Source organism: Callospermophilus lateralis, chromosome 7 (genome assembly GCF_048772815.1).
Source record: "Callospermophilus lateralis isolate mCalLat2 chromosome 7, mCalLat2.hap1, whole genome shotgun sequence".
Taxonomy (NCBI): Eukaryota; Metazoa; Chordata; class Mammalia; order Rodentia; family Sciuridae; genus Callospermophilus; species Callospermophilus lateralis.
Genome location: NC_135311.1, coordinates 132577150 through 132604017, shown reverse-complemented (window position 1 = coordinate 132604017; position 26868 = coordinate 132577150). Strand labels below are relative to the sequence as shown.

At 64.7% G+C, this 26868-nt stretch overlaps 1 protein-coding gene across 1 annotated transcript; it reads left to right on the top strand.

The window, feature by feature from the left end:
• Positions 1–26868, top strand: Padi1 (peptidyl arginine deiminase 1). The gene is made up of 16 exons (XM_076863306.2): positions 1–92; positions 12512–12692; positions 13402–13474; positions 14005–14066; positions 14986–15103; positions 15180–15305; positions 16283–16455; positions 16550–16653; positions 17373–17496; positions 17714–17821; positions 19106–19257; positions 22389–22533; positions 23358–23451; positions 23851–23930; positions 24539–24664; positions 26635–26868. The coding sequence occupies exons 1-16, from the start codon at positions 1–3 to the stop codon at positions 26866–26868; spliced, it is 1992 nt and encodes a 663-aa protein (XP_076719421.2).

Here is a 26868-nt window from a genome sequence, read left to right as displayed (position 1 = left end):
ATGGCCCCGCAGAGAGCCGTGAAGCTGTCCCTGAAGAAGCCCACTTATGCTGTGTGTGTGGCGGGAGTCGAGACGCTGGTGGACATCCACAGGTGAGAGCCGGCAGGTGCCCACCTGGCTGGGGAGGGCTGGGCTTGAATGCGGGACCCCAAGGCAATGGGGTGGCTTCCTGGCAAATAAGTGGGGCCCGTTGGAGGGTGCGGGAGGCTGTTGTGACAGCAGGGAGGGCGGAGTTGGCTGCGCAACCCGGGAGGAGGCCCAGGGTCTGGCTGTGGGCAGTCAGGCTTTGGCTCCTGGGCCCCGGGTCGGGTCGCAGCTGCGAGCCCCAGGGCCAGGCTCCAGGGTCAGGGCTCTGGGCTCTGGGGGAGGACGGACTCGCTGGGAACATCAGAGGGAATTGTTGCTCAAGCTCGAGAAGCAAGCAAGCTGGACCCCCCTGCCCTCCCTCAGTGTCTTGCCAACTCCTCTCTGTCCTCAGTGAGGGGCGTGAGTGGCAGTCTGGTCCTTGGAGGCCAGCCAGGGGCGACGAGGTGCCTGGGATCAGGAGGGAGTGGCTAGAAGACAATCAATGACTTAATATAAGAAGCGTGAGCCTGGAGCACCGCCCAGGGCCTGGGCTTGCCATGAGATGATGGCGGGAGAGGCGTCGGGGAGGGGGTGATGGAGGGATGGAGATGATGGTGGTAGAGGTGGTGATGATGGTGGGGACGATGGAGATGGTGGAGATGGTGGAGATGGTGATGGTGGTGGGGATGGATCATGGTGGGATGGTGATAGTGGTGAAGGGGGTGACAGTGGAGATGGTGATAATGGTGGAGACGATGGTGCGGATGGTGATGGTGGGGATGATGTGATGGTGGTAGTGGTGATGGTGACGGTGGTGGGATAGTGATGGTGGGGACGATGGTGGGGACGAGGGTGGGGCGGTGACTGTGTCGGTGGTGATGATGGAGGCAATGATGGCATCTGAGGGGAAGTTGTAGCCTCAGCTTCTCCTGTTAGCCTAGATCCTCCCCGTCTTGGCTCTGCCCAGAAGGACCCGGCTCAGCCTCAGTTTCCCCACCGGGTCACTGAGGGAGCTGGACCTGGCGCCCTCTGGGGGACTGACAGACTGACTAGGGGCTCCATCCCTGCTGGACGAGAGGGGCTGGATCTGAGGGTCCTGGGTGAGCGTGCCCCTCTAGCAGGACTGGGGACTGGGGACTGTCACCAGGCGGGACCTGAGCTCCACAGTCCTCCGGGTCCCGGTCCTTGCTTGCCCTGGGTGGTGGGTGAATGCTGCGTCCAGCCTCTGCCCCAGCAGCCTTCCCCTTCTTTCTCTTAGGCAGTGGCCTGAGGCCCCGTGACAGGGCTGGGGGACGAGCCAGGAGCCCTGGAGGCCAGACCCTGTAGGTTTCTGCCGGGGGCCTCGATGGGGAGGTGCTGGTTATCCTGATCTGTGTGGCCAGTGGAGATCCCGTTTCCTCCTGTTCTTTTAGGGCTGCCAGATCTAGTGAATAAGTAAATAGATGCCCAGTTAAACCTGAGTTCAGTTCTCTCTCTCTCTCTCTCACACACACAGACACATATATATACACTTTGTGTGTGTGTGTGTGTGCGCGTGTGTGTGTGTGGTGCTGGGGATGTACCCGAACGGCCTCGTTCATGCTAAGCAAGTGCCCTGCCACTGAGCTGCACCCATAGTCCCAAATCATTGTTTTAACGTCTGAGTGGGTCACACTTACACGACAAGCATCTGCTGTTTAGCGGAAGCCCGGGTGGACAGCTAGGCAGCCTCCGTTTCCTCTGGCAATCCCGCTTGAACACGGAGACGGGGAAGGAGTCCCCAATGGGCTCCCACCTTCCTGATTGGCCCTGTCCTCATCTGGGACATGGCTATTTCCTTAGGTCCTTGTCCTGCTTCTGACTCAGGCCAGAAGCACTTGACAGGAAGCCGGCAGGGCTGAGCTCTGGTCCCGGTTCTGCTGGCCGACTTACTTCCAAGGCACTAGCCCTCTCTGGGCTTCATTCCTGAGCCCCGCAAGATAAGCTGGGTCCCCCCTGCTATTCCACAGGGAGGTAAACACTTAGACCCCAGAGGTGGACAGACAGCTTCTCATCCTGGCTCTGGTTATTCAGGGCTGTGTGATCTTGGGCAAGCTGCTGCACTTCTCTGAGCCTGTTTCTGCACTTGGCAAATGGGGAGACAGGGACCTTCATGGGTCTGGGGGAGGATAGATGAGGCCAGGCACTCACGGGGCTCTTGCGTGGCGGGTGCCCTGGCAGGGAGAGGTCATGTTCTGAGGGCTCTGGGGGCTCCTCCTCCGCGTCTGTTCTTCCCATCACTCCTCCGAGGCGGGAGGGGAGGGGACAGCTCTGGGCGTGTGTGGTGGCACAGGGCATGCTGTCTGTGAACTCCCCAGGGAGCACCAAGCCCCCCAGCACCCTCCAGAGCTGGAACTGGGTGGGAGGCAGCCCGGGTCCTGAAGTGAGCACATGGAAGTCTCTGCCCAGCAGCCTTTGGAAGCTTCACCCGGTGCGACGGTGTCGAGGGCCAGGAGAGTCTCAGCCAGAGCACAGGAGCCCCTTCTGCAGCCCTGGGGAGGGACCCCCTGCCATGAGGTCTGCAGCCTGAGGGGAGGGGGCGGGCTCAAGAGGAGCCTGAAGCTCCCACAGGTCCAGGCTGGGGGGTGCCAGGGCTGCACTTGCTGGTGAGGGTTGAACTTGAGCTTCCCCGTCCCCTCGCTGGGTGCCCGGTGCCAGCTGGGGTCAAGCGAGGGATTTCCAACTGGTCTTGGTGCTCGGAGCAGGGAAGCCCCCAAGAGGAGGCGTGCTGGTCACCTGAGCTCCCGGGGTCCGGGCCCTCCAGGAGACGGGCGTGCAGGGTGACATCACCGGAAGTGATTAATTCACCAGGGGCTGCGCGGGCAGGCAATTTGGAGAAATGTTTGTGTTTGGGATAATTATGTGCCCTGGGGTAGCCCAGCCCAGAGCCCTTAGGATTCCCCTGGCTCAGCAGAGGCTGCAGATCCCGCCCCTTGCCCCAGCATCCCAGGCCCTGACCCCAGCATCCCAGTGGGCTAGCTCACTACCCTGACCCCAACGTCCCAGCCGGCTACTGCACTGACCCCGACATCTCAATGGGCTAGCTCACCATCCTAACCCCACCCCCCAGCAGGCTATCTCCACTGACCCCCACACCCCAGCAGGCCAGCTCACCACTTGACCCCTCCCTTCAGTGGGCTAGCTCACCACCCTGACCACCCCCCTCAACACAGTGGGCTAGCTCACCACCCTGACCCCCTCCTACAAGGAGACCAGCTCACCACTCTGACCCCATACTCCAGGGGGTTAGCTCACCACCTGACCACCCCCTTCATCACAGTGGGCTAGCTCACCACCTGACCACACCCCTCAACACAGTGGGCTAGCTCACCACCTGACCACCCCCCTCAACACAGTGGGCTAGCTCACCACCCTGACCCCCTCCTGCAAGGAGACCAGCTCACCACTCTGACCCCATACTCCAGGGGGCTAGCTCACCACCCTGACCACCCCCTTCATCACAGTGGGCTAGCTCACCACCCTGACCCCCTCCTGCAAAGAGACCAGCTCACCACTCTGACCCCATACTCCAGGGGGCTAGCTCACCACCCTGACCTCCTCCCCCAACACAGTGGTCTAGCTCACCACCCTGACCCCCTCCTGCAAGGAGACCAGCTCACCACTCTGACCCCATACTCCAGGGGGCTAGCTCACCACCCTGATCCCTGGATCTGGCCAGATTGCGCTGGCTGTCCCTGTTCTTGCCTGGGGACCTTAGGTGGCCCTCAGAGGCTCACACCGGTTAGGAATGGGTGGGCATCTTGGAGACTCCCCTGGGGGGTCCATCATGGTCCTCCCTGTTTGTCCAGAAGCCAGAACAGGTCCTGGGGAGAACCACATGCTGGGAGAGGGAGAGGCTGACGGGCAGGGGATTCTCCAGGACATTCCCCCGGATCTTCCTGCGTCGGCCTCACCCCTGCAAAAGCCCCAAAGCAAAATAGACCCTTCAGGTCAGCGAGGGGTGGGCTTCTCTAGAGAGGAGGCCCCGGGCCTTCCCAGACAGGCCACCCCACAGGTGCATTTCCTGGGGCTCCCTGGTGCAGGAGGTTGGTGGAGCTGCGGTGTGCATATGCCCCTGTTGTTTACACTGAGCAGACGAGTGACTGTGACTCCACAGAGGGACAGTGAGGCGTGATGGCAGTCCTCGCCAGGTAATGACAGGGGTGTGCCGACACGGTCCCGGTGACTGACAGGCTGCGGGCGCTGGGCGGGGACGCCCTTCTCCTCGCTCCGGTAGCTGCGCGGCCGTGGCAGGAAGGACACCCGGGTTTGGAAGTGATGTTCAAAGGTGAGGGCTGAGGGTTCCCGAGGACATACCCAGGGCCCTGCAGGTCCTGGACCTCCTGGTCCTGAGCCAGTGGACCCTGGAAGGTTCCAGGTTCAGGGAACGCAGGGCTGCTTCTCTGCTTGGGAGGTCACTTCCGCAGCCTCCCAGATGCTCTCTCCCCCTGTGCTCCCCATGCTCCACAGGCGGCCGCCGGCTCTGCCCAGTGGTCCTGGCCCTTGGTCAGGGGACGAGGGTGGAAGGAACTGGCAAGTCCGTGCCCAGCTGAGGAGGCTCGGAGGGGAGCCCCAGCCACGGGCCAGGCCAGGGGCACCACGCTGACTGGGCTTCTAAGGAGGAAGGGCCGCGGGGGTCAGGCCTCTGACAGCCATTTCAGTGACCTCTGACAACAGGACGGCTGTTGGTCGTGACCGCCAGCTAGGGTCCGTCTGGTCTTCGCAGGCTGTGTGACCCGAGCCAATCACTTGGCCTCTCTGGGCCTATTTCCCAGGCTGGGTGTGACTTCGCCTCTGTCTGGACTCTGAAGTTGGCAACTTGATTTTCCCCATTTGCAGATGAGGAATTTCATCATGCACAGAGCACAGACGTACCTAGGGCAGGGGAAAGCGCCCCATAATTCAGGGCCCGCTCTCTCAGGATGCTGTGGCCCCCGGCCCCTGCCCAGTGAGGGACAAACAGCTGCCCCTTCCGGTCTCCATGCCTGGGCAGGCCAGGCTCCGCTCAGGGAAGTCCTGTTGGCCTGGCCCTCCTGGGATCCCTGGGCGGGCCGAGGCACCAGCAGTGATCGCTATCTCGGGGCAGGAGAGGACGAGCCACGCCCGTGTGTGCTAGGCTCTGAGAAGACACGGCGGCATGGGGCTGGCCTTCCTGACCCCTGTGGCCCTGGCCAGCCCCAGATGGGCAAAGCCAGAGCTGCACCTCCCGTTGCTGCCCGCGCACCCCCCCAAGGGGAAGGCCCAGGCTCTCTGCCGAGGCCGTCTCACAGACGCCCCAGGCACCTGCCCCGGCCGGCTCGCCTGGGCTTGGGCCTCCCTGCGGGTCGCTGCCTTCTTCCTCGGGAGCAAGACCACCCCAGGACGCTGGCTTCCTGGGTCGCACACCGACTCTGTTTCCTTGGCCAGGCAGGAGACAAGGGAGGTGCAGGCCCTGTGGCCTCCCTTCCCCAGGCCTGCACCTCCACACCTCCCCGGCAGTGATGGCCGCGGGCAGCAGCCCTGTCTGAAGTGCACACTGCAGTATCTCAACTAAACCTCAGCAAGCCCAGGAGGCAGGAACGACCACCATCCCCCTTGTGCAGACAAAGAAACAGAGAGGTTGAGAGACTTGTCTAGAGTCACACAGCGCACAAATGCCAGGGCTGGGATGGGAACCCGGGTCTGCCTGACTCCTGACTCGGTGAGCTCAACCCCAAGAGACCTCAGTATCTGGCAGTGGTCTCCGCTGCTGGGTGAGTGTGGGGGCGGGGAATGGGGGCCAGCAGAAGAGGAGCTCTGGGGAGCACTGGGGTTGAATCCCGGCTCTGCCACCATCAGTCACCCTCTGGGACGCCGTCTGCACCTCTGCCTCTGCACACTGGGGCGGAATGGCCACACCCGCTCGGCTGGCGGCACCCGGGGGTGGAGCGCAGGGGAAGGACCCCCTGGACTGTGAGGGACCGCCCTAGGGGGCTGGGCCAGTGGTCACAATGTGTCCCTGGTGCCCCGTGTGATACCTGATGCGTGGAAGGTGCTCAGGAGAGTGTGTGGGGACAGTCCCCACGCCCCGATGGCGCTCCATGTGCCCCGAGGCGCTGACTTTGGGGACCTGAGTCTGTGGGGCCTGACCAGCTCTGGGGACTGGCAGTTGTGGGGCTCTGTGGGCTGGGGAGCCACCGGCCTCGAGGTCCGGTCTGCACGCTGCCATTGGAGTCTGCCCCTTGCCCCTCCGGCCACTTCCCAGCATGGCGCTCGGGACACCCCTGAGGACACATGGCCCCTCAATCCCCCCAAGCTACTGCCCCAGAGCTGGAGATGGCCAGGCTTCAGGGTTGGCCTGGGGGCTTCTCCGGCCTGCGGTTTCCTCTCCCTGGAGACGGGATGGTCAACTCCCTGGGTGACGAGATCAGGAGTGACCTCCAGAGCCCCAGAGGCCGGAAGCTTCTGGAAGGAAGGCTGCCGCCGGGAAGAGGAAGCGCTTTCTAATGACCTCACTGCCAAGGCCGAGGGGCGAGGGCGGGAGCGGCGGTCATGGGAGACGTCCAAGCACGGAGTCCTGCCCTGGGCAGGGGACTGGCCGGGATGACCTCCCGGGTCCTTTGGACTTAATGTGTATGCCCACCTGCTGTCTTCTCATCCCAGGACCAGCAGGGACCAGAAGGTCACCAGGGTCCTCCTCCTAGCCTGCACTGACCTTTGTCCCTGCCAGGGTCAGTCTGGGGTGGGGACCTAGCTCTGGGGCTGCCATAGGTCTCCACGTCGAGGAACCTGTGCTTCGCAGATTCCACCTGTCCTGCTTCCTTCCTCCGTCCTCCCGGCCTGTCTCCTCCCTCTAGCTTGACCCGGGCATGTTCCGGGCACACAGGCTCATTTCAATATGGGCCAGGACAGCCCAGGACAGAAGACAGACCTGCTGCCCCCTGCTCTCTTAGCCAGCTGTGTGGCCAGAGGAGAGTTACTTAACCTCTCTGAGGAAATGTCTTCATTGGTTAGATGGAGACAGTACCGCCCCAGGAGGACTGTTGGGAGGCCTGGACGAGACCGTGGGCATGGAAAGCCAAATGTACAGAGCGGGTGCTCGAAAATTCAGGCTCCTTCCCGCCCCAGCAGTACAGGGAAGCACCCACCCATGCCGTGACCTGTGAGCGGGCACACGCCTTGCCCAAGCAAGCTGGCAGGGCCGGGGATTACGCCCAGCTTCTGCTCCCTGCCCCACCCTCGCGCCTCCTTTTTTGAGGTTCCTAAGAACTGACTCCGTTCTCCCCGTAGCCACCTCTCCATGAACCTGGTGTGACAGGCCCTGCTCTGGGCACGGGGACATTGCAGGGTGAGTCAACACTGCCCTGGGTGGCACAGATGGCCTGCTAAGGGTCACAAGGATGGTCTGCTCTGAGGCTGTGGAAGGGCAGAGGACAGGAGTTGTGGCTGGAGTGGGCGGGGCGGCAGGGGCTCCCAGAAGAGTAACAGTGGCCGAGGACAGCGCCAGACCCATAGGGGTGACGCTGCGGGTGCATGTCTGCGGTGCGGCCGCGCCCCCCGGCTGCCCTTGGAGTGGCCCTTTGCATCCTGTCAATGTCACACAGGAGGAAAATCGAGGCCCACAGTGGTTCAGGGGCCAGACCTGAGGCCACACTCCAGAGCCCACGCCACGCTCTGGGGAAGAGGTGGCGTCTCAAGTGGGTCTTGGAGAAGCAAAAGATGGCCCCGCCCCCAGGGGACCCCGTCTGGGCAGCAGTGGGGAAGGGTAGCAGATGGTAATGCTCGAGGTCCCTTTCCTTAAAGGGGCACTTTCAGATCCGCAGCGTCACCTCATCAGGATTGATCTGGGGGCTGCACCATGAGACACCCGCACAGTGGGGGTGGGGTGATGGCAGGAGGGACCGCCAACAGCAGGGGCATGGGGGCGCAGATCTCACTGTGCGGCTCATCCCAAGCCCCACCTGCCTGTCACTCAATCCATGGCCACGCCCACACCCCTGGGAACCTGTGAGCCCTGTCTCTGAAGCCAGGGCGGGGACCGGAGGGGGGCCGAGGCCATGAGACTCCAAGGCTGCAAAGCGCCACCTGCGGTAACCACCCCTGGTCACCAGCGAGGAGCCCCAGGCTCTCCACCCCCTCCCGGGGACACCCACCATCCTCTCCCGCCTGCAGTGACCTGGACCTCTTGGACACCACGGGGCGGGGCGACGGTGAGCAGGGGGGCGGGTCTTGAACAGGCCCCTCCCAGAGGCCCTGGGAGAAGCCAGCGGTCACCCGCTGCCCGGCAGTGCCTCCTGCCGAAGGGCGAAGGCTTCTCCCCAGGCTCCACCCTGTTCACCTGGCACCTGCAGGAGAGCCGGGGGCAGCCCCAGAGAGTCCAGCTGCCGCAGGGGCTAGTGCAAGGTCCGGGAAGGGAGGGGGCAGGTCTGGGCCTCCAGGGCACAGCCCTCCCTCCCAGGGCACATGCATATTATTATTATTATTATTAATTTCCTACCAAGACTCCACATAAGGCTTCCTGAGGCCGAGGCTGTTATTCCTAGAAGTCAATTTTGCCCAAAGCCGGGATTGCTCCCAGGAGCTGTGTTCTGGGAAGGGCTGATGGGGTGGCAGAGTCCCTGGGTGGAGCAGGTGTCCCCAAGCTGGCCTAGGCTCCTGCCTGCCCACTTTTGCCCTGGGGACGTGTGGCACAGGGCTCTGGGGCCGGTGCGTTCCGACCCCTAGGCAGCCCTGGCGGCTCCCAGGTGGGCCTGACACCTACTTGTTCGTGATGCCGTCACCGGGCGCCTGCCCAGGCCAGGCACTGAGCCAGATGCTGAGGGGACAGTCTTGTCTCAGGGAGACCAGACCACAGAATCTGCAGCTTTCCAGGGGGAGGTGAGCAGGGGCCTCATGTCAGGTGACCAGGGCCGAGGGATAAGCGGGGGCAGGGAGCTTGCAAAAGGTGGCCGGAAGGACCTTTCTGAGAGGAGAGTGAGGTGCTGGGCGTCCTGCAGGGAGCTGTGAGCAGAATGTTCCAGACAGAGAGGACTGCAGCCTCGGCAGCCTCGCGGAGGAGCGGGGAGCCGGGGAGGGAAGGTGGCTTGTAGGGACACGGGCTGGGCGAAAAGTTCTGAGTCAGAGGGCCACACCCCAATAAACCCATCAAAAGTTGAAAAATAAACCCATCAAAACTTAAAAATATCCTGCTCCAGCAAAGCTGGGACGGCCCAGCCTCCTAGACAGCGCGGCCTAGCCGGGCCTCCCGCAGCTCAGAGCCCCACCGCCGCCTGCAGCCTGTTTTACAACAAAGGCTGAGCCCTCCTAAGGAAGTAGGGGACCGTTTGCAAAGGCGATGAGCTCTGAAAATTCCCAGCCCCTGCTCTCCACCGGGAGCCGTGGGTGGTGGACACAGTTGAGCGCGAATGTGTCTCTTGGAAACTCCAAGGTGAAAGGTTCGGAGCAGAGGACGTGGAGCGGGGCCTCACAGATTATTCGCACCGTGGATGTAAGGAAGGGACAGAGGCTAATGACGCAGCTGAAACTTAGGAGTGAGTCCAACCATCATGCTGGGGTGACAGAAAACCCCGGCAGCCGTTCCCAATGCTGTCTGCTTCAGCAAGGAAGTGACTTGAGCGACACTCGCCAGACAACTTCCAAACAAAAATATCAGCCCGCGATCAGGTCGCACTTCAGATTTAGCGACAGCGAATTTACTGGGACCAGCAGGTTGGGGAGCAGCAGGTTTGTCAAATCGTGGTCTAAACCGCCAACGCAGCTTGTGTGCGGTGACAGGAAGCTTCGTGGAGCCTCGCACATTTGACGAGAAAGAGTGACGTGCGTGTGGCCTTCAGATCTGTGCGCCGTGGGACGCACACACTTCATCTCAGCAAACCTGTGTAAATGCGTGTGTGTGCGTAAGAAGTCCTCCCCAGCCAGTGCTGCTGCTGGGGTCAGCAGGGTGGGGCAGTGGGACAGGGCAGCCGGGGACGCCGAGGCCGGGCAGGGCCACGGGAGAGCAGAGCTGGGTCCTGCAGCCGGATGGTGGGGATGTGTTTCAAGAACACATGGTCATTGGGACCAAGGTCAGCAAGCAGAAGACAACCAGGGACCCTGGACTTGGTGGCAGAGCGGTCCTGGTGGGGGCTGCCGGGGCACCCAGCTCCTGAATTTTCCCAAGAAAGGACGGGCCGGTGGGTGGGGCGGGGGGAGTCGGGTTTTAGGATGGGGACGTTGGCAGCCGTGGCTGTGCCGGATGGGGGAGAGGGAGAAGGGACCGTGACCTTGGGGCCCTCACCCGCGGAGGCCAGGTCTTGGGCAGGATGCCAGGCCATTTGTCCCTTGTTCACGAGGGCAGTGGGGACGTGAGCTCAGAGGCATGCGCGCTGGGTGACGAGGTGGCGGGGCTTCGGGAGGGAGGGGAGGGGTGGCCCGTGTTCCTAGGACTCAGCAGAAAGCGTCTCCAGAAAGGTGGCAGGACAGCCAGCAGTCACATGTCCCTGGAGGTTAAGGGTCGGAGTCTGGGGGCCACGTGGGCGCGTGCGCGGTGCCGGTGGGCGCTGGTCCTCTGCGGCTCGAGTGGCAGAGGAGCGAGGGGCCAAGGCCTTGGGACCAGAGCAGGGAGTGACCACCACGGGCGTGGGACAGAGGCGGTGAAGGGAAGAGGGACCGGGCAGGGAGGGACGGCGAGAAATTGGGAGGCTCAGCCTCGGTCCCAGTGCGCGGAGCCCTGTGGGGGTTGGTGCAGCAGGTGACAATCACAAGAGGACACCGGCAGCGCCTGCTGTTCTGGGTGACGACAGAGTGTGGGGTTCACCCATGGGGCAGCGAGGTCGGAGGGGGACAGCAAAGGTCACAGGACTGGGCAGCCAGGCTGGGGTGTGCTGTCCACATGGCCATTGAAAGAAGCCAGGAGAGGGCAGGCTGGGGACAGGGGCAGGAGCCGCCCCCTCAAGGGACCAGGGCAGAGTGACCGTGGGATAGGTGGTGGCACCTAAGGTTTCAATTCACACAGGGGGCGACGGACGAAGGAAAGAGGCCATCTGGGAGGGGACAGGGAGGTAGGAAGGGCCCTGCCCGCTGGGGCCAGGGGCCGAGGGGGCGGGAGGAGTGGCCGTGGGGACAAGGTGGCCGGGCTGTCAGGTGAAGGCCCAGGGGACTGTCCAAGGTGACCCTGTCGTGAGACTGAAAGACGTGGTCACGCGTGGATGAGCAGGAGACCTGAGACTCGGGGTCCCTGTGGGGACGGGTGGACATACGAAGGGCCGCCAACGGGCGTCCGGCAGCGATGGGGACGGAGCCTCGGCCTGGGGAGCCGATCCTGCCGGGGCCGGGGCCTCGGGGGCCCCACTGTCTCTGCTGGGAAGCGGCCCTGTGAGCCACCACAGCGGGACTTGTGATGTAGGACCTGTGACTCTTGTCACCATGGTCAACGGGGGCAGCTGGGGACAGAGTGACCGAGGCAGGGCTTGGGGAGGATGTGATTTTGTGTGGGTTCTTGGGGTCCGGGAAGGGCGGAGGCGTAGGTGAAAGGACCCTCCAGAGGCATCTTGGTGGTCGAGTGGACGTCTCTACGGGGACCGGGCTTTGGGGTGGCCTTGAGGCTTCGGCTCCGCCATGGACGTGAGGGAGTGACCTTCCCTCCTGGTGGCCCCCGTGGCCCAGGGCCTCCTGGATCCTGGCAGAGGTGCCCAGCTCTCTTGTGTGGGGGTGAGGAAGGACAAGCTGCCCCCCAGAGGCCCCGCTGGCTCGACTCTCGGTGTCCTGTGGCCTGAGTACGGGGCACTCCCCTCCCCAAAGCTGTGGGCCAGGAAGGCCGCTCCCAACCCGCTGTGCTGAGGTGGCTGGCGGTACTCTGGTGCCCCAGGGCTCAGGGGTATAGGTGGCTGGAGAGAAGTGGCACCGGGTCCTGTGTGGACCAAGTGCCATGTCCCCATCCGAGTGCAGATGAGCCCCGGAACCCCCTGCGGGGTCTGGGAAAGTGCGCGTCCACTCATGTGTTGACAGGGGTTCATTGAGCACCTACTGTGGTGCCAGGCATGCGTTCCCAGGATGCAGCAGGGAGCACAGAGCTGAGCTAGCCATGGAGATGGACCCTAGCCAGGCAGGACCAGGGATCCCAGCAGGGTGAGGGGACGGGGCAGAGGGGAAGAGGGTGGGGAAGGTGCGGCATTAAATGGAGTGGTGACATCCTCGCAGAGCCCTGAAGTCTGAGAGAAGGAGCCTGGTGGGTATCTGGGGAAGAGCATTCTACCTAGAGAAAACGGCCAGTGCAAAGGCCTTGCGGCAGCCCAGCCTGGCGTCTTTAGGGACCAGCAGGAAGGCCGGGTGGCCAGGGCAAAGTTGGCCTTGAGGGCTGGGGTGGGAGTGGTCCCTAGACCAGCTGTGAGGGGTGACGTTTGGGCTCCCTGGCAGCCACAACCCCACCCCCCCCACCCCCGTGGCCACCCTCCTGGGTCCCTGGGCCTCATCCTCTCCCCCTCCTCTGCAGTGATGTGCCCAAGGGCGCCAAGAACTTCGACGTCTCTGGGAGCTCCAAGTTGGATATCTTTGTGGCCTATGATTCCACTCGGGTGACAGAGCCTGCGGGCAAGGCCCCCTGGCCCCTGGACACCAGTGTGGAGGTCATCGTTTCTGCAGACAAAGCCAGCAAGGACTTAAATGACCTCAAGGTAAGAGCCCATGTCCTTAGAGTGAGGGGCTGACCCCACCTGGGGGAAGAGCTGCCCACCGCGCCATCCACCGTCACCCCACGGGTCCCTGATGCAACTCCACGGCCACCAAACCTGGAACCCCCCGTCAGCCGCACAGCTGGGCACTGTGGGTCCCCCGGGAGCCCCCGCCTGCCTGTCACCTCCACTGGGGACCCACATCACCCCCGCACACAGACCCCGCAGCCCCCTCCCTGCGCAGCAGAACCGCCTGAGCCCTCACTGACCGCCTGTCCAGGCGGCTGCCCCGGGGGCCACAGCCCCTCCCCCGCAGGCAGAAGCCAGGCCCAGGGCTGTGGCTCCGGTGTCCTGCTCGGTCAGGGCCTGGACGGCCTCCCTGGCTCACGGAGAGGCCCTGAGCAGGCTGCGGGGTCTGCCCCTCAGGAAGGCCCCTGGCCTTGGGCTGTGATCGTGGGGTCCCCTCCTCTGAGGTGGCTTAGAGAGGCCACGTCGCCCTTCCCTTGTCCATCTCCTGCCCCTCCATCCCCCGGCCTCCCAGCTGAGAAGGCGGCTCTGCGCCCAAGCCGGAGCCCAGGACCCTGGGGACCTCGTGGCCCTGGGCTTCCTGTGCCGGCCCTGCTGCTGGGCAGGGCCGTGGGAGCGTCCCCTGTCTGCACCAGGGCCCAGCAGGTGGCTCTGAAGGTGGCTGAGGGCGGGCTCTGCTCCGCAGGTGAAGGTGGCCTACTTCGGGGAGGAGGGGGGTGAGGCCCTGGGCCGCAGCGTGCTGCTCCTCACCTGTGTGGGTAAGTGCCACCCTGCCCTCCGCGGACGGCCGGCTGCGCCAGGGTCCTGAGGGGCCCTCAGAGGGAGGACTGACCCTTCCACCCACTCTGGAACCCCCGGGGTGGACACCCAGCCAAACTCAGGGCCACGGGGTCTAGAAACTTCCGTCCAGAGACCAAGGACCCGAGCCACGGGAGGCCTCCTTCACCTGGAGCCCACACAGGCCCCGACTGGACGCCAGGATCCCCAGCCAGGCCCTGAGGCCACACGGCCCCTTCACCCAGAGCCAGGGCAGCCCACTCTGAGTCCCCAGCAGCCAGGGCTGGGGGCCACCGGCATGTGGCCTGTGAGCCCAAGGCCACCCACAGGATGGACTCAGCACACACAGACCAGCGGGTGACTCGAGAGCCAAGCCCTGAGTGTCACCCTGGACCAGAACCACAGGGCCTCCCAAGAGGAGGGGACGGTGCCCAGGGCTGGGCTTGCTGTCCTTCCTGACCTGGGGAGGGGGCTGGCCAATCTGGACCTCACGAGTGTCCACCCTTCCCAGATGTTTCCCTGGACGTCGACACTGACCGCGTCGGCAAGGTCAGGAGAAGCGGCCGTGACAAGGTGAGGCCCGCCCGGCTACCCCAGGACCCGGGGCTGGCCGGCAGACCTGGGGCGGTCTCGGGCGGACGGGGCCCTCCTTCTACAGGGAGATGGAATCCCGGGGCCCGGGGCCTGGGGCAGCGAGGGAGCCACCCAGGGATGGCACGTGGGCACGAGAGCACGTCAGCGTCTTCCCGCGTGACTGCTGGACACGGCCCTCCCTTGCTGCCTTTTCTAATCTGGGCCCCACGCAGGGCGGGTGCTCCATGAGTGACTGAGTGATCTCCTCCTGGTAGGGGGCCGTGGTACCAGCCCAGTGGGACCAGGGAGAGTGAAGGGGATAATGGGGGGGCTCTGAGCATCACACCACAGGAAGCAGCTGGAAGCTGACCTGGAAGGGGTGGAAGGAACAGCAGCCCAGAGGGGCAGCCAGGAACACAGGGCTTTGTGGACGAGGTAGTGCAGGGCCATCGTGGGAGGCTGTGCAGGTTGCTCACTGCACAAGGGTGCTTGGTCTAGGTGGTAGGTGGGAGTATAATGCAAATCATGTGCATTGGGGTGGTATCTACCCTGAGAGGTGGACAGCTGTGCCAAGGAGTGCTGTATAGGCTGACAGTGGCCCTGTGAAGTCAAGTTCAAGGTGGGCAGCCTGGCCCCCAGGTAGGGATGAAGCTCAGCCAGCTCTGAGGACCATTTCTGGGCTTGGCAACGTCAGCCTGGCTCCTCCAATGTCGTGGCTGGGCAAAGTCGCCGTCTGTGGTTGCTCAGGTTGTTCACTGCACAAGGTGAGGCCTCACCAGGTCCCAAGTCTAAGGTCCCTCCTTAAATCTGTGAGCAAACCCAGGGGACAAGTTCTCCGAGCTCGCCAGCCAGCCCGGGGCCACATGGGAGTCCTCTCTGGAGCCTCCTGCTTCCCACTGACCTTCCTGTTTTGCCTCAGAAAACCTGGCGCTGGGGCCCTGAGGGCTACGGGGCCATCTTGCTGGTTAACTGTGACAAGGACAGTGACAAGTCCATGGGGCCCGACCTTCAGAACAGCCAGCTGATGTCCCTGGAGGGTGAGTGACAGGAGTGGGCAGGGGTGGGAGGGGCCTGGGGGTGGGAAGGGCCTCCTCAAGGGGCCCCTCTCCCCAGACCTGCAGGACATGTCCCCCATGGTGCTCAGCTGCGACGGCCCCGACGAGGTCTTCCACAGCCACAGGCTGGTCCTGGAGGCGCCCTGGCCGGATTCCAGACGGCTGCGGGTCTTCTGCGCGCAGGGTGAGTGGTGGCTGGGTCCCCTCCTCTGCCACCGGGAGGGGACCAGCTCGGTGCCCGAGGAGGAGGCGCGGGCAGCCCACTCCACAGAGAGGGAGACTGAGGCCCAGATGCATGTCCACCCTCATGGGCCAGCGGCGGGGAGCAGGGACCCCGGCCCTGGCCTCCTGGGCCAAGTCCTGCCTGTCCCCACCGGACAGAGCCTGGCTGCCGCTGGGCTCTGAACATGCGGGCAGGGCAGGGTGGGGGCCAGCCAGCTGGGCCCTGTCCCCCTTCCGTTGGGGCCTTGCCAAAAAGGCACCCCCCGACCCCAGCCCCCACCCCCGCTTGCTTTATAACCCGCTGCCCCTCCGCCCTCCTCTTCTCCCTGACCAGAACTGGGGCCCCAAAGGACCCTGGTGACTGAGGAGGTGGGGGTGGGGCGGGGTCAGGAGCTCTGAGCCCCCGACCAGGGCGCGGCAGAGCCAGCCAGGGGACACCTCCTGTGCGGCCACCAGGCCACCCCCAGGTGGCTTCACCTTCCAAATAAGACCACACCCGTCAGCACCTCCTCCCCCTCTCGTCCCCGTACCCTCCTGGAGCCCTGGGCGACTGCCGGTCTGCTCTGTCCATGGGGACTGACCCGTCCGGAAGGGCCTTGTGCCTGGCTTCATCCTGGGTCCTCGGGAGCCTGCGGGTGCGGCCTCACGGGAACCTTCTCACTTTCTACGGGTGGACGGTGTCCTGTCTTCTGGCTGCAGCCCATTTTGCTCAGATTCACCCGGGGTGGACCCTGGGGTTGTGGTCACCTTCTGTGCCAGGCGCTTTCCTCTCCTTGTCTGGTTTGAAGCTGGAGGAGGAACGGAGGCTCAGAGAGGGCGAGGCCGGAGCCAAGGCCACACAGCTGGCTCGGAAGAGCTCAGAGCGGAGCCCACGGAGACCTGGGACGCCGTGCTCCCCGCGCCCCCGCGGTCCCCGGCCCTGACTCTCATCTCCTCTAGGTGGGGATTCGCTCTCCGACTACAAGCAGGTGCTGGGGCCGCAGCGCAGGTCCTACGAGGTGGAGCGGCAGCCGGGGCAGCGGCAGGTCCCGTTCCACGTGGAGGCCCTCGCCTTCCCCGACGCCGAGTTCCCGGGCCTGGTCTCCCTCAGCGTCAGTCTGATGGACACAGCGGTGCGGACGGCGTGGGGTGGGCGGGGGCTGTGGCCTCTCGGGGTCCTGGGGTCCAGGCTCCCTGCGGGGCTGCTGAGTCCTCCTCTCCCCGCAGACCCTGCCGGAGGTGCCCCTGTTCACAGACACCGTGGCCTTCCGCGTGGCCCCCTGGATCATGACCCCCAACACCCAGCCCCCTCTGGAGCTCTACGTGTGCAGGTGGGTCCCCCACCTGGACGGGTCCTGGAGGTCAGCCACAGGACAGCTGGGCACAGGACGGCCAGGTGGCCTTGGGCTGTCGGCTGCAGGGACCACAGCATCCCTGCCCACCTCGTCCTGCTGGAGGCCACAGGAGCCCTGGCCCCTCTGACGTGGGGAACTCCCGGGCCCCCCGAGGACACCAGTCTCCAGGGACCCCAGGGGCCCAGGTCCTTCTGCCAGCTCTGAGTCTGGGCCGGCCGTTGGTGAAGGGTGGGCTGGCCAGCCCTGGGCCCTGGGGTTGGAGCAGGGGAAAGGACACACTGAGCTGGACGCAGACCCAGGGCCGGGGAGGGCGTGGCCAAGCAGGATTGCTCTGCCCACCTGGCCCAGGTGCGCACAGGTGTTCCTGGGGGCCTCCCTCTGACCCCTGGGCCAGGCCTCTGTGTGAGCAGGGTGGGGGCCAGGTGCCTCCCACTTCTGCCTTGACCTGTGACACTGCCAGGGCCACTGTCACGGCCCCCCACCACCTGTGCTGGTTCAGGTGTGGGCCTCTGGGCTCCACGGGCCCGCCCTGCCCTCACACGGCGTCTCCTGACGTGACCCGGGACGTCACCCACCTCTGCCATCGCCCCAGCCCCCCCGGGGCAGGGGTCAAATGCGAAGCTCCCCCGCAGGGACTTGAGGGCTGCAAGCCGTGGTCACGGTCACTGTGCGCCCCCTCTCCCTGGCCCTTACAGTGTGATGGACGCTCACGGCTCAAATAAGAAGTTTCTGGACGACATGGCCCACCTGGCCTCGAAAGCCAACTGCAAGCTGGTCATCTGCCCGCGGGTGGACAATCGGAACGACCGCTGGATCCAGGTGGGCAGGGGTCGCCTGCAGGAAGGGCCTATGTCCCCCTGGGCGCTGGGACGTGGGGGGTACGGCCTGTGTGCACGGCCAGCGCCTGCCCCCGCCCCCTCCTGCTGCTCGGTCCGGGCCCTCGCCCCGTGGAGGACCGGCTGCCCGTCCCGCCCCAGGTCTGCCTGGGCTCCCCTGTCGCAGGACTCACCGCGCCTTCCCCCTCCCCCCCTCCCAGGACGAGATGGAGTTTGGCTACATCGAGGCCCCTCACAAGTCCTTCCCCGTGGTCTTTGACTCTCCCCGGAACAGGGGCCTGCGGGACTTTCCCCACAAGAAGATCCTGGTGGGTGCCCAGCAGGGACCCGGGGGCGCCTCCCAGGGGAGACCCTGCTCAGGGAGAGGGGGGCAGAAGGGGGACTCTCAGCAACCTGGGGTCCCCGGGAGGCTTGGAACAGGGAACCAGCCCAGCTGTCCCCATCCCCATCCTGGGACCTGGGAGGAGTAGAACACCAAAGTTCTTCTGGGTAAGGAGCTTATTTGGCGGGTGAATCAACAGAGTGAGCAGCTCTGGGGAGACCAAACTGCTTTTTGGAGAGGAAGCACCCTTGGTGAATCCTCGTGGACTTTGCTCTGAAGAGCTGGGGTCTGTCTTCAGACGTCTTCTGAACCCCTATCGCACGCCAGGCACTAGGCTACTTTTTGTGCACAGGAGGCAGCAGCAGCACCTGCCATCACGTATTGAGTTCCAGGCACTGTTTCGTAGTGTGCCATGGGCCAACTCAGTTAATGCACACTCTGGGCTCTTAACAAGTCGGGTTATGTTATCCGTCTTTATAGATGAGGAAACTGGGGCTCAGGGAGGTTAGGGATCTGGCCCAAGGCCGCGTGGTGAATCAGGGTGGCCTCAGTAGACGAGACCAGACAGGCCGCCTCCTGCCTCCGCGGCCCCTGCACTCTGTCCGTCACCGGGCTCCACGGCCTTTTGAGGGGGTCCCCTGTCTCTGCCCGCTGCTGGGACAGTGCTGGCCCGGGTGGGAGCCGTCAGGAGAAAGTCCACGGTGCACAGAGCAGGGACATCCGCCCTCTTCCGGGGCCAGTGACGAGGAGCCCTTTCAGGGTGAGTGCGTCCACCAGGGACAGCGTGTGGCCTGAGGGCGGGGCTGCCCGCCGCCCGGCTCCTGCAGATGGGGGCCTCCTGTCCCCCCTCTCCTCTCTGGTGTCCTCGACTTTCCTTTCCCGGGGCCAGTGACGGGGACACTGAGGGCTTTCAGCCTCTCCTCTTCCTGGTGTCACATGCGGCGTGCGGGGTCCCCAGGCAGCACCCTCCCCAGCGCAGGGACAGTTCTGATATATCTTCTTCCTTCGTCTCCGGGACCCTCCTGGCCTCTGATCTGTGACTCTCTGGACGCGTGCTGCTCCGTTCTCAGGGACCTGGTGACTTCTGGTGGCCCTGGGTGACCGGCTTTGGTTGCGCAGTGCCGTGGAGCAGGGCTTGTCAGGGTGGGGGGACCTTTTCCGTGGTGAGAAGGCCCAGGGAGCGGGTGCGTGGGCCGGCCGCCCTCCCCGCTGCCCCTCCTGTCCTAACGGGTCCCTCCTGGCTGGCGGGGTCTTGCTTGTCCTGCCCTAGGGTCCTGACTTTGGATACGTGACCCGGGAGATCCTGTACGCTGGCCCCTCGGGCCTGGATTCCTTCGGCAACCTGGACGTCAGCCCTCCCATCGCGGTGGGCGGCCGGAAGTACCCCCTGGGCCGGATCCTCGTTGGCGACTGCTTCCCCAAGTGAGAGGCCAGTGGGGGGAGGTGGGCCTGGGGACAGGGCACCTCGCCAACTAAGCCCCCTCTCGCCAACCCCGTGCCTCAGTCTGAGAGGTGGCCTTGACATCCCTCCTGGGCCTGGCTCCGAGGCCTGGTGTCTCCACGGAACCTGGGGGGGGGGGAGCAGCGCGGGCCGCGGTAGCTGGGCCACCTGAGTCGTGGGCCCCTGAGTGTCCCTCGTAAAGTGCACCTCGAAACAAGACGGATTTCCAGCTTCTCTGGGATCAGTGGATGAGCCGGGGTGGGGCTCTGAGGCAGGGGAAGGGGCCCGTTGCCTTCCCCTCTGGAAGCCATGACAGCTGCCGTCCTGGCCACGGAAGGGCCCAGAGACTGTGCCCGCCACCAGCCCAGGGGCCCCGTCCCATCTGTGGGGATGGCATGGAGCCTGGGTGAGTTCCACCTTGACCCCGAGCCGCTGCCAGGCCCAGAGGAGCAGGCAGAGCAGGGAAGGCCACACAGCCTCACCCGGCGTCCCTGTGGCCCCAGGGCCCTGGACCAGGTGTGGGAGGGTTTCTGGCCCTGAGTCAGGCTGGGGGCGGGGCCCGAGGGTGGCAGGGGCGGGAAGTGCTCAGCCTGCCGTGACTCACACTGTCAGTGCCCGCTGGACCCTGCCCACACCCTGGGGCTGAGAGGCCTCCAGATGGTCTTGCTGTGGCCTTGGGATCCGAGGGACTTGGGTGCGAGTCCTGGCCTTGCCACTCGCCAGCCTCGCGGTGGGGTCTGTCCGCCGTCCGGGGCTTGCCGTGGTGCCAGGCCCGTGTAGGTGCTCACTTAATCCACTTAAAAACGATTGCGGATGCCAGGCTGGGCTGAGGGCACTAGGGACGCACTTGAAACCCACGCTGTGTTCCTCCTCCACGCCTCAGAGCCCAGTGACCCCTTCCAGCTACCTGGTCAGCGTCCCTGGGGACAGACCCTCCCCTTAACACCTCGTGAGTGCTGAGGTGTCCCTGGCTGTCCCCCCCATCCCCCAGCCATGCGTCTGGGGTTGGAAGTCCCCGGCCACATACGCACATAAAGCTCTGCCCAGGTCACCCCCCACCCCACAGCCCCATCTGCTGGGACGTCACTGTGCCCATTTTACAGACCAGCAAGTCCCCTTTGTACGAGAATCTTCCAGTTCCCATGCTCAGGGCAGAGGCTGGGCAGGAAGCAGCCCTCGAGGGTCTGTAGGCGACTGAGGCTGACCACACCCCATGGGACAGAGGGGGACGTCTGGGGCAGCGTCCATGTGGATGAGTCGTGGAGCTGGGAGCCGAGCTGAGCAGAGGGCGCCACAGGGTAGAGGGACCTCCCACCGGGACCTGGAGGCCAGAGTCAGGTCTCGGGAGCCGCGGGAGGCAGCGGTGGAGGTAGCGGTGGACGGCAGGGAAGGGATGGATGGGTCCGCCCCAGGCAGGGCTCAGGCAGGCTCCACTCAGGGAGAGTCGTCCGCCATAGCCCTGGGCTCCGAGGCCTCACGACGTGTCCCTGCCTCAGCAGCCTGGGGACGCGGTCTCAGGGCGGAAGGGCTCAGAGAACACAGGATCAGGAAGGGGAGAGGCTCTCTGGAGGAGTCCAGGACTGTGTCCCCCTCTCTGGCCTGTGTCCCTACGTGTCTCTATCACACTGCTGCCCACATACGCCCTCCCTGCCCACCCGGCCAGCCTCCCTCACCAGCCTCCCTTGCCAGCCTCCCTCGCCAGCCTCCCTCACCAGCCTCCCTCGCCAGCCAGCAGAGCCAGGACCTGGAGCTTCCGGGCACAGGGAGGGATGCCGGCTGGGTGTCCAGTGTGGCGGTGCCCCACCCCCTCAGCGGTTAAAGGTCAAGAACAAGACCCTTGGTGGGCAATTGGGACCCTGAGGCTCAGAGAGGGGCAATTCTTGTCTAGGGTCCCACAGCATGTTCATGGTCCAGTCAGAATCCAGCTCCTCTTGGCTCCCAAACCAAAGGTGAGCAGCTGGGGCCGCTGCCCTGTCCCGGCCCTGGCTTCGGGCCTCGGCAGCGAGTCTGCCCAAGTTCACTTTTGGCAGGAAGAGGCAGGCCAGGAGCCCACCTAACGGATAAGTAGCACAGGACCGTGACGAGGGTTTGCGAGCAAACCTACAGAACTCCGTGTTCCCCAGCCTCGGTTTCTTCATCTGTAAAGTGGACCCGGTGGAGTCCTGCAGCCCCCCGGGCTCTCCACCCCACTGCCCTGCGCTCAGAGCATTCTTTAAGCAATTCCGCCCCCTGGTGGCGGCTTTGACGGTGACGCAGAGGCAAAGTCTGATGCCTCCCAGGGCTGGGTCAGCAGGAGTCCCTGTGGCTGGACTGAGGAGGAGGGGTCACAGGGAGTCAGCTGACCAGTGGAGGGCGCAGGGCTGGCTTCTGCCCTTTGTCTGGGGTCGAGCCACCATTGGGTGCGGGCCTGGGAGCTTGTCCACGATGTGACCTTCAGCTAGACAGGCAAGGGCAGGACGTAGAAAGCGAATGGAAAAAAGGATCCAAATAGATGGGACGTGTGTGTGGGGCCAGGTGGAGGCGATGTCCCTGTGGCCAGGACAATGCGATGTCCCCGGGGTAATAGGCACTCCTCGTTTGCTGCCTGGTTTGTGACGTGGGGACACCAGGGTCCCTCCATGCACAGTAGCATCTCCCACAGCAGGGGGTGCTGCACGGCTCCACCGTGCCCTGCTCTAAGCCCCTCGCTGGCCAGGCAGTGGTTCTCAAGCTCTGGAGCACCCAAGAGTCAGATGGTCATCAAAACCCCACATTCCTGAGCCACATCCTCCAAGACTGTGAGGCGTGGTGGGCATCAGACCCCGGCCCCCCGCACCACCCCTGTGGAACCTAAGCCCCGGCCACCCAGGCCTGCACGCTGGGAACCTGGGGCTGGGGGAGGGGCTTATCGGATCAGGTCATATTTTGAGCAAAAGCTGTGTGTCCCCAGAGTGGGAGGTCAACCTCCCTGAGTCTGGGCTGTGGATGGGGTCTCCATTCCTTTACTAGATGGAGCTGTCTGCGGTGGCTCCTTTGAGCCAAGGGACACATTCCTGGTCTCCAGGAAGGTATGGGGGGACAGGCACCCTGAATGACGTTCGTTGGGTGACTGCCCGCTGTCCCTCCCTGGCAGGTCCGGCAGGCGGCGGATGGCCAAGGTGGTGCGCGACTTCCTGTGGGCCCAGCAGGTGCAGGCGCCCGTGCAGCTCTACTCGGACTGGCTCTCCGTGGGCCACGTGGATGAGTTCCTGAGCTTCGTGCCCACCTCCGACCAAAAGGTGTGTCCCACCCCCTTCCCCCGAGACCCCTCTGCTCCTGCCTGACCCCAGGGACGCCCCAGGGCAAAGCCACCTGGAACCAGCTCAGCCGGGTGTCCAGAGTGAGCTCCGGGCCAGGGCACCCTGGGTCAGGGGGTGTTAATCAGGGGCGGCTTCCTGGAGGAGGCGAGAGCCTCGGGCACTCACCTGCTCACTGCCCGCACTCGTTCTCACACCGAGTGTGCGTTCAGAGCCAAATCCCTCAGCCAAGAGCCAGGAGTGCACTGATCCTCGTGGGTGGAGCTTACTGAGCCCCTACTATGTGCCAAGTACGCCACACACTTTAATGCACGTAACCCTCCGGCAAGCCCGGGAGGCAGGTGCTCTTATTATTGTGCCCATTTTACAGGTGAGGGAACTGGGGCTCCGAGAGGCTGGACTTACCCAAGCTCACTCAGTCTGCAGGCGGCAGAGTGGGGTTCAAATCCAGGCGTGGGCCCTGGTGACCACCTTAACCTCTGAGCTCCTCCGCCCTGCAGAGGGGGGAGGGCAGGCTCCCGGGGACGGTGGTTCCAGCCCAGGGAGAGGCTGTGGCGGGAGGCCTGGCCGCAGGAGGAACATGCGAGTTCCACCTCTGTCTCTGGGGGAGCCGCCTGGACCGGCCCTAGAGCAGCAGGCCGAGGCCGGGGTGGGGGAGCCGGCAGGGGTGCTGTGGCCTTGCAGGCAGCCTTGGTGGCTGTGGGAGGGGCGGAGACGAGCAGGGAGCCCCATGCACGGCTTGGGCCCCAAGCTTGGCCAGTCTGGGAGAGGGTCCCCTGCACCTGAGCCCCTGCCCTCTGCCCCAGGGCTTCCGGCTGCTCCTGGCCAGCCCCAGTGCCTGCCTCAGACTGTTCCAAGAGAAGAGAGACCAGGGCCATGGGGAGGCGGCCCAGTTTGAGGGTGAGTGTGCTGTGGCTCCTGTCACCTCTCGGGGACACTGCCCTTTTGTCACCCGCCCTGGGGCCATTGGCCAGCTGTGGGACCAGCCAGGGGTGAGCTCTGAGCCCCTCGGTGCCTCGGTTTCCTCTTCTCTTCCTCCTCGGGTGGTTTACATATTGATATTAAATTAATATTAATATCACCTTAATGGCTCCCCCAGAGCGTGGTGGGCGGTCCGTGAGGGCAGCCGGCTGTAATTACACGCCCCGGGTCCCGAGGGCCTTCCAAGGGTCCTCCCTGCCACCCCAGCTGGCCCCCTGGGTTCCCGGCCTCCTGCACCTGCTGCTGGGCCTGGTGCTGGGGCGGGGGCACCCTGGCCTGTGGGCCCAGGAGCTCCTGAGGCCTGTCATTGCCTCGCAGGGTTAAAAGACCAGGCCAAGAGGAGCATCAATGACATGCTGGCCGACCAACGCCTCAGGAGTGACAGCCTCTACGTACAGGTGACGGTGACGGCCACCTCCTCCAGGAGAGCTGCCCGGGGGCCCTGGGGTGGGGGCTGGGCCTCTGCGTGTCCTGGGGCTGCGGGGACAGGGGCTGGGAGAGCCCACAGGCGGGAGGAGGAGTCAGGGCCGTGCCCCCGGGGGCTCTGGGGACACAGTCGGGTCCGCTCGGGGAAGTGACCCACTTCCTGGCAGCAGATGGGGCTCCGAGGCGAGGGGTCTGGGGCTTGAGATGGGGGGAGCCGTGGGGTCCTGTGGGTGAGAGTCCGAGGACCTGTGCAGAAAGCAGGGCTCAGGCCGGGCAGGGCATGGCCTGGGTAGTGCCCACTCGCTCAGGGGCTGGCGCAGGGCTGTGCTCAGCCCGGGGGGCTGCTGGCCCTCCCTGGAGGTGGCCTCGCTCTCCCCTCACCTGCTGAGGCTGAGCACAGGCAGGAGACGGTGCATATGTCCAGGTCCGGACCCCAGCTCCATGACCTCAGGCAGGCCTTGTGCCCCCCGGGGTCCCCCTCACGGGCAGCGACGTCCGTGGGTGTGCAAAGCTGTCGTGGGCTGTGGCGCTGGGTGGCCCTGGGCAGTGACCCTCGTGTCCTGGTGGCCTGTCCCCCCAGAGGTGCATCGACTGGAACCGCGAGGTGCTGAAGCGGGAGCTGGGCCTGGCCGAGGGGGACATCGTGGACATCCCCCAGCTCTTCTCCCTGCAGGGCACCCGCGCCGAGGCCTTCTTCCCCGACATGGTGAGGGTTCCCCGGCTGCAGGGCGCTGGGGCGGGAGGACAGGCGGCCATGGGCAGGGCCCGCGGGCTGCACCCTGGGGTCCCTCCCGAGCTGGTTGCGTGTCCCAGGGGTCACAGGTGGACGTGGGGGTGCTGTTGGCACCTGTGGGCAGAGGCCAGGACAGCCCCCACCCTGGTGTATCTGTTTCCCCAGGGGGTGCTCCGGGGTCTGTCTCCAGCCTCCCCTCCACCCTGGACCCCTGCTGGGGACTCCCCGGTGGGCTCCCGAGCTGGCCAGGCGGGGCAGGCGGTGGCCTCTCCCTGGCACTCACTCACTGGGCAGCTGACGAGCAGATGAGTGGGTGTGATCTCACCCGTGTGTCACCAGGCAGGAGCTGAGCGATGCTATGGGGCAGGCCTGGCCAGAGTGCCCATGACCTGGGAGAGGACCTGGGCCCCGGGGCGGAGGTAGACCCTCCTCTCCTACGGCAGGGTTACCTCGAGACCCCCTCGTGGGACAAGGGATGGAAGTGAATCTCGGGGCCGGGTGCAGATTGGAGGCAGGTGGGGAGGCCCCAGGGGGCTCCTGACCTCACTCTGAGGCCAAGACCTCCGGGCGGGGTCTCTCCCTCCAGCTGGGTGGCCGACTGGGCTGCTTCCGGCTTTGTGGTGGTGCACCCCGGGCTCAGGGGCAGGTTCAGGGGCATCCTGGCCTCTGCACCCCCTTGGTCACGACAACCCCAAACCCCCCCTCCTTGAGGCCCAATGCTTGAAGGCACTGCTGTCTTCTGGAACCTTCTACGCTGATCACAGTGCTCTGGGTACATGGTCCAAGACAGTAGCCACTGAGCCATAGGTGACCAGGGGACACTGAAATGAGGCTCGTGGGGACGGAGAACAGAATATGAATGTGGCTTCCTGTTCACTGACGCAGCCCCAGCGGGGAGTAGCTGCCCCTGTCCCCTGTCTGCCTCACCCGACCCCATCACGTCCTGGCCCATCAGTGGTCACTGAGGCAGTTCAGGACCAAGGCCACGGGACTGACCCCATGCACGTGGCCCTGCAGGGCAGACCTGGGGGGAGAGGCAAGGAGTGTGAGGGCCCAGAGTCCAGGGCAGCCCACCCAACACTCAGGGGCGAGTCCAGGACCCCCTGGACACCAGGGGCAGCCCCATGCGGCCTTTGCCATCCGTGCAAAGGATGTCCCCTAAAGAGTGGCCATGATCTAGCACCAGGAAGGCTTCCCTTCCCCACACTGGGACCCCAAGCCAGGTCTACAGCCAAGGGAAGCAGAGGTGCCACTGCAGGTCAACTTGGTGTCCCCAAGGGCCCCCAGCCCCTTCCCCCAATTCCTTAGCCCCACAGGAGACCCCACTCTGGCAAGGTGTAAAGAGCATGAGTTCTGGTACGAGTTCAGGTTCAAGGTTTAGTCTCCCTGTTCTCTGGCTGTGTGGCCTGGATTGTGTTTCCTAACCTCTCTGAGCCTCAGAGGGAGGCCGTGGGATGTGGTGGCGATACATCGGGCACAGAGAAGAGGCTCAGTGAACGCAACCACGCGCGAGGCTGCCAAGGACCACAGGGCCCGCTGTCGACTGCACAAGCACACCCACCGACGAGGGCTGAGACCCCGCGGGCGTGTGGCTTTGTGTTTGTTTCTGGCAGATGACAGCAAAATCTCTTGTTCTAACAAGAACAAGGGATACTAATGTGACAGTTTCTTAAAGACGGAGGACAGTTTTGAAGGAAGGGGTGACTGATGGCCACGTTTACCGTGTACGCTGCCGACGGCCCTGGGCACTGTGGGCGCTCCCCTCCAACCACGGTCCATTTCTTCTTGGCCTCCGCAGAGGTCCTCGGGCAGTCCCCAGCCCTGGCGCCCGGGAATGCTGTCCAGCAGCAGCAGCCCTGGGCCTGGGTGGCAGCAGCCAGAGCTCGAGGCCCACGTGGAGCCTCCACAGCCGCCCAGCCTCGCTCTTGCCCTCTCTCCTGCAGGTGAACATGGTGGTCCTGGGCCAGTACCTGGGCATCCCCAAGCCCTACGGGCCGGTCATCGATGGCCGCTGCTGCCTGGAGGAGGAGGTGCGCGCCCTGCTGGAGCCGCTGGGGCTGCACTGCGTCTTCGTGGACGACTTCCTGTCCTACCACAAGCTGCTGGGCGAGGTCCACTGCGGCACCAACGTGCGCCGGGAGCCCTTCTCCTTCAAGTGGTGGCACATGGTGCCCTGA

Coding starts and splice junctions, on each gene's coding strand:
- Padi1 (XM_076863306.2), top strand. CDS start 1: ATGGCCCCGCAGAGAGCCGTGAAGCTGTCCCTGAAGAAGCCCACTTAT. Junction 15,306..16,282: donor GCGGGTCTTCTGCGCGCAGG/GTGAGTGGTGGC, acceptor CATCTCCTCTAG/GTGGGGATTCGCTCTCCGAC. Junction 17,497..17,713: donor GGAACGACCGCTGGATCCAG/GTGGGCAGGGGT, acceptor CCCCCCTCCCAG/GACGAGATGGAGTTTGGCTA.